This window comes from Bison bison, unplaced genomic scaffold (genome assembly GCF_000754665.1).
Source record: "Bison bison bison isolate TAMUID 2011002044 unplaced genomic scaffold, Bison_UMD1.0 scf7180017864235, whole genome shotgun sequence".
Classification (NCBI taxonomy): Eukaryota; Metazoa; Chordata; class Mammalia; order Artiodactyla; family Bovidae; genus Bison; species Bison bison.
In genome coordinates, this window is record NW_011494807.1 from 3719824 (window position 1) to 3725823 (window position 6000).

Genomic DNA, 6000 nt, shown 5'->3' on the forward strand with positions numbered 1-6000 from the left:
TTTTGCCAAGAGAACACACTGGTCATAGCAAACACCCTCTTCCAACAACACAAGGGAAGGCTCTACACGTGGACATTACCAGATGTTCAATACCAAAATCAGATTGATTAAATTCTCTACAGCCAAAGATGGAGAAGTTCCATACAGTCAGCAAAAACAAGACTGTGGCACAGACCATGAACTCCTTATTGCCAAATTCAGACTTAAATTGAAAAAAGTAGGGAAAACCACTAGACCATTCAGGTATGACCTAATTATGACCAAATCCCTTACAATTATACAGTGGAAGTGACAAATAGATTCAAGGTTTTAGATCTGATAGAGTGCCTGAAGAACTATGGATGGAGGTTCATGACATTACACAGAAGGCAGGGATCAAGACCATCCCCAAGGAAAAGAAATGCAAAAAGGCAAAATGGTTGTCTGACAAGGCCTAACAAATAGCTGTGAATAGAAGAGAAGCGAAAGGCAAAGGAGAAAAGGAAAGATATACCCATATGAATGCAGAGTTCCAAAGAATAGCAAGAACAGATAAGAAAGCCTTCCTCAGCTATCAGTGCAAAGAAATAGAGGAAAACAATAGAATGGGAAAGTCTAGAGATCTCTTCAAGAAAACTGGAGATGGTAGGACCTAACAGAAGCAGAAGACATTAAGAAGAAGTGGCAAGAATACACAGAACTATACAAAAAAGATCTTCACGACCCAGATAATCACGATGGTGTGATCACTCACCTAGAGCCAGACATCCTGGAATGTGAAGTCAAGTGGGCCTTAGGAAGGATCACTATGAACAAAGCTAGAGGAGATGATGGAATTCCAGTTGAGCTATTTCAAATTCTAAAAGATGAATTTGGGAAAGTACTGCACTCAATATGCCAGCAAATTTGAAAAACTCAGCAGTGGCTACAGGACTGGAAAAGGTCACCTTTCATTCCAATCCCAAAGAAAGGCAATGCCAATGAATGCTCAAACTACAGCACAATTACACTCGACTCACACACTAGTAAAGTAATGCTCAAAATTCTCCAAGCCAGGCTTCAACAGTACGTGAGCCATGAACTTCCAGATGTTCAAGCTGGATTTAGAAAAGGCAGAAGAACCAGAGATCAAATTGCCAACATCCATCGGATCATCAGAAAAGCAAGAGTGTTCCAGAAAAACATCTACTTCAGCTTTATTGACTAAGCCGAAGCCTTTGATTGTGTGGATCACAAAAAAAGTAGAAAATTCTGAAAGAGATGGGAATACTAGACCACCTGACCTGCCTCCTGAGAAATTTGTAAGCAGGTCAAGAAGCAACAGTTAGAACTGGACATGGAACAACAGACTGGTTCCAAATAGGAAAAGGAGTACGTCAAGGCTGCATATTGTCACCCTGCTTATTTAACTTTTATGCACAATACATCATGAGAAACACTGGGCTGGAAGAAGCACAAGCTGGAATCAAGATTGCTGGGAGAAATATTAATTATCTCAGATATGCAGATGACACCACCCTTATGGCAGAAAGCGAAGAAGAACTAAAGAGCCTCTTGATGAAAGTGAAAGGAAAGTGAAAAAGTTGGCTTAAAATTCAACATTCAGAAAACTAAGATCATGGCATCTGGTCCCATCACTTCATGGGAAATAGATGGGGAAACAGTGGAAACAGTGTCAGACTTTATTTTGGGGGGCTCCAAAATCACTGCAGATGGTGACTGACTGCAGCCATGAAATTAAAAGATGCTTACTCCTTGGAAGAAAAGTTATGACCAACCTAGACAGTAAATTCAAAAGCAGAGACCTTACTTTGCCAACAAAGGTCCATCTAGTCAAGGCTGTGGTTCTTCCAGTGGTCATGTATGGATGTGAGAGTGGGACTACACGGAAAGCTGAGCGCCGAAGAACTGATGCTTTTGAGCCGTGGTGCTGGAGAGCCACAAGGTGTTGGATTGCAAGGAGACCCATCAGTCCATCCCAAAGGAGATCAGTCCTGAATGTTCATTGGAAGGACTGATGCTGAAGCTGAAACTCCAGTACTTGGTCCATGTGATACGAAGAACTGACTCATTTGAAAGACCCTGATGCTAGGAAAGATTGAAGGCGGAAGGAGAAGGGGACAAGAGAGGATGAGATGGTTGGATGGCATCCATCCATGACTCAATGGACATGAGTTTGAGTCAACTCTGGGAGTTGGCAATGGACAGGGAGGGCTGGCATGCTGCAGTCCATGGGGTCGCAAAGAGTTGGACACAACTGAGCGACTGAACTGAACTAACAGAGTAAAGGATACTTTACAAATTAGCCAAAGGAAAATAAACACATTCATTCATTCATGTTATTTTCAATGGCAATGCTATACACTATCAGGAAATATTAAAATATACACATTACTGTTCATCTGTACTGCCTGACTTCATTCCTTCAGTTTGCTGAAGACATATTCAGGGTTAGGTTTATGCCAGAAAATGGGATGCAAAAGGAAGAAAACAGAGTATGTGTTCTTGAAGAGTTGAGGGTCTAGTGGAAACAGACTTAACACAGTGCAAAAAAAAACCAACACTAAAAAAGAAATAAGCACTAAGCATCTTACAGCCAGCATGTCTGCAGGTCTGGTGAGGGGGTTTCCGTGAGGGGCGTTTAACCACAGTTAAATGAGTACATCCCTCCTACCACTTACCCTGGTTCAAGCTGCTTAAAAGGAATTAGGCTGGTCATAAAGACCTTGATTGCAAACCTGTAGTGTCCACCAAAAGTTCTCATCTGAAACTCCCTATGAAGAGTCTTGCCGCACTGGGCATGGCTCTCCCAATTAGAACTCAGGGGCCTCTCACAGGACATCATTGTTGGCTGCTCTAATCGATCACTAAGCTTCACAAATGAATTTCATGTGTCCAAAAACACCCCTATATTTTCAGACTATCCTAACTACAACTTCCAATTAGCTTGAAAACAGAGGATAAGTATGGGACCAACAGGTGCCTGCCTCGTCCCAAAAACAAAGAAGATCTTGAAAACAGAAACCCTTATCATTCTCATCCGTGGAATCTAGTACTTAGCCCAAAGTTTGCTCATGGTAGAGGCCCAGTGATGTTCTTTTGAATAAAGAGCACTTCTAGAAGCATAGCCAAGAAATTGCAAGCAGTTCAAATAGTTGAAGGACCGGGAACATATGAATACACACAGCAGGAGAGAGAAGGCTGAAAAGGAAGGTCACAAGTCTACCCTAAAGGACCATGTATGCCACTCTAAGCAGGACCTTATCCCTCAGCACATCAAAGGACTTTAAGAAAATTAGATTGGCATTTCAGAAGTTACCCCTGACAGTAAGGCGGACAGTGTTTTCTGAAAACATTTATGAAACAGACCACTGAGATTACTACAGTAGATTAGGGGGATAATGACAGCCCCACAGCAAGGCACCCACAATGGAAACTCGTTCATTTAAAAGTTTACATTTTTTAAAAAGTTATATAAAGTACCTACTATTATTTTTAAAATAAAATCAACACTTGGTGACCATCTGGATGTTGGGGACGGAGAGGGAACCCAGGAAGACATTGACTCCCAGCGTCTTGGCTTGAAGCAACAGTGTGGTTACAATGAATAGAAATACAAACACAAAAGGAGGAACAGCTTGGAGGTCTGCATATGTTTATAGCAACACCTAACTGACCTTCCCAATTCCAGGCTCTCTGGAAACCACCACACTCAATCCCACAGTGGTCTGAGTTGTCTAATCGCCTAGAAGGACTCTTCTATCCTTGATTACCTACCAACCAAGGCACTTCGGCCATCAACCTAATCCACCTCCCAAACCTGTGTTTACAGACTGTATCATTTATTTTTAATTTATTTACATTACATCCCAACATATTATGTCCTGCACATTAATTTGACCTCCCTAAGGAGACAGAACCTACAACCTTGAAGGGAAAGAGAGTGCCTTACATTTCTATTACCTCATAGCATGGGCCACAGTCCAAAAGCTTTTTGTTCACCAAATTACAAGGGGATTTTAGTCCTATGTCTTTAAACAGTCAGTAACCTAACAGTTAAATCTTCCCCAACACTATGGATTCCGGCCCATCTTCTCCTTCAAATGTTTTCTTTCCTCTCACCTCCCAAAGAGTGCCAGGCCTCCGTGAAGTATCTCCCCTGAAGGGCAGGGGTCCCCAGCCATTCCTCTCACCATTCAAGATGACTCCTTTTTGTCATATTATTCAAAACCTAACCTCAATTTAGCCATCAACTTCTATATCCTCCACTTTCCTGTTCTCCAACCACACTGAATCCAAGCAATCAAAGAACATGTCTAGCTTTACTATCCCTTAAACACCACTGGCTCTTCCCTTTGCCTGGAATGCCCTTCCTTCATTTTTTCTCCCCCTGACAAACTTTTAATCATTCTTTATGACCAAAAAAAAAAAAAAAAATGTCATCTCCTTTGGGAAAAACGTTCCCAGCTTCCCCAGACAGAGGTGGTCATTCCTTCTTCCACACCTTGATAAGTATTTATTGTTCAGGCTACACCAGTAGCTTTTGGAACCAGGTCTGTTGTGTTTTTATTCCCAGCACAGTGCCTGACACTCAGCGAGTCTCCAAACAAACCCAACTTCTGGGCATGTGCAACAGACCCTCTTGACAACTGCAGTCCTCTAAGCACCCAGTAGAGTGCTATATATGGAAGGGCCCCCCACAAAGACATCTGAAAATGCAAGAACACATAAACACTTCTGAAAAATGCAAGAAATACGTATTTGAGTCAAAGCAAAGTTCTCAACACTGATACCAGGAGGTCGCTGAACAGAACGTGCTTTCCAGGTGCTTTTCAGCTCCTATTATAAGCAGCATCGATATGCTGCTTCTGATGGAAACTTTCTCCAACATTCACTGGGTCTACGGCTAATCACGATAAGTATCACCTCCCTTAATAGCAATGGCACCCACTCCAGTACTCTTGCCTGGAAAATCCCATGGACGGAGGGTCTGGTGGGCTGTAGTCCATGGGGTCGCTATGAGTCGGACACGACTGAGCGACTTCACTTTCACTTTAATAGCTCTCATACTCCCACTCCCTCGGGGGACTTTTAAATCACCTGCCCAACAGACCTTACGGCATACAACTTCAAACAAGTCTCTGGGGACCGCACCAGCGACGATGACAGGGTTCTTCAGGTTAACAAAGCCTCGGTCCCACACTACTCCGTTAACATTTAAGCAGCAGCAGCTGCAAACGCCAAGTCCCCGGTAGCTCACCTTCTAGGATGGACACGACGATGAGCAGTTGGTCGGACTTGGACACCATGGTCGCGGTCGGCGGCCGGTAGGCGGGGGTCTGCTGGGAGGAAGAGGGGCCCGGGTGAGTGGTGGGCAGCCGGCGCCCCCTCCCCGACCTCCTGGCGAAGCTCCCGCCGCCCTCCCACAGCCCCGGACACCAGGATCCCGCTCGGCGGTCGGCCTGCAGCGCGCCAGGCTCCCCGGCCCGGGGCCGCCAGTCCACCCGGCCCGGCCTGTCTGCAGGCAGACAGGAGCCCGCCGCCAGAGGACCTTTTGCCGCCTGGGTAAAACCTTTCACACACCCGGACTGCTGCCGCCGCGGCCGCCGCAGTTCCCCGCTTCCGCCTAGCAACCAGGCCCGCAGGCCTAGAGCCCCGGGAAGGCTGGAGGACAAAGGGTGATAGAGATCAGGGCTGTCGAGGATAGAACGCCCCTCAGCCCGCCTCACCTCCTACCCTTTTACGCTACGTTCCAGAGCCCTGAAGAAAAGACTAGCCGTTACCTCACAGCGCCCCCTGCTAGCCGGACCGGAGAAAGCGGGCGACTTGGTGGAGACCAACTGCGCAGGCGCACTACTGCAGTAACCCCTTCCCGAACTTCCCCAGTATGGAATGCGAATGTATTGTATTCTCTGCTTTTCGTCCTAGACAAAACCTGGGAAATACATCAATATAGATTTAGAAAACCAAAAAACCTAGCTCTGTTCAGGCCACCAGTGTCAATACTGCTTAAAAGTTAAA

The 6000-nt window shown here is 45.3% G+C and overlaps 1 protein-coding gene across 2 annotated transcripts in view; it reads right to left on the reverse strand.

Moving 5' to 3' along the window:
* CEP120 (centrosomal protein 120kDa) overlaps positions 1-5719 on the reverse strand; it is an 83466-nt gene extending 77747 nt beyond the window's left edge. Inside the window, exons 1-2 of one of the 2 annotated variants that reach the window (XM_010846296.1) lie at positions 5563-5719; positions 5240-5318 (exon numbers count right to left, since the gene is read on the reverse strand). In XM_010846296.1, coding sequence (XP_010844598.1) covers positions 5240-5288 — 49 coding nt within the window. In that variant the 5' untranslated portion in view covers positions 5289-5318; positions 5563-5719. Of the gene's footprint in view, positions 1-5239; positions 5322-5562 lie in introns of both variants that reach the window. The other variant, XM_010846297.1, reaches the window with a different exon arrangement.
* Positions 5720-6000: the final 281 nt, after the last annotated feature.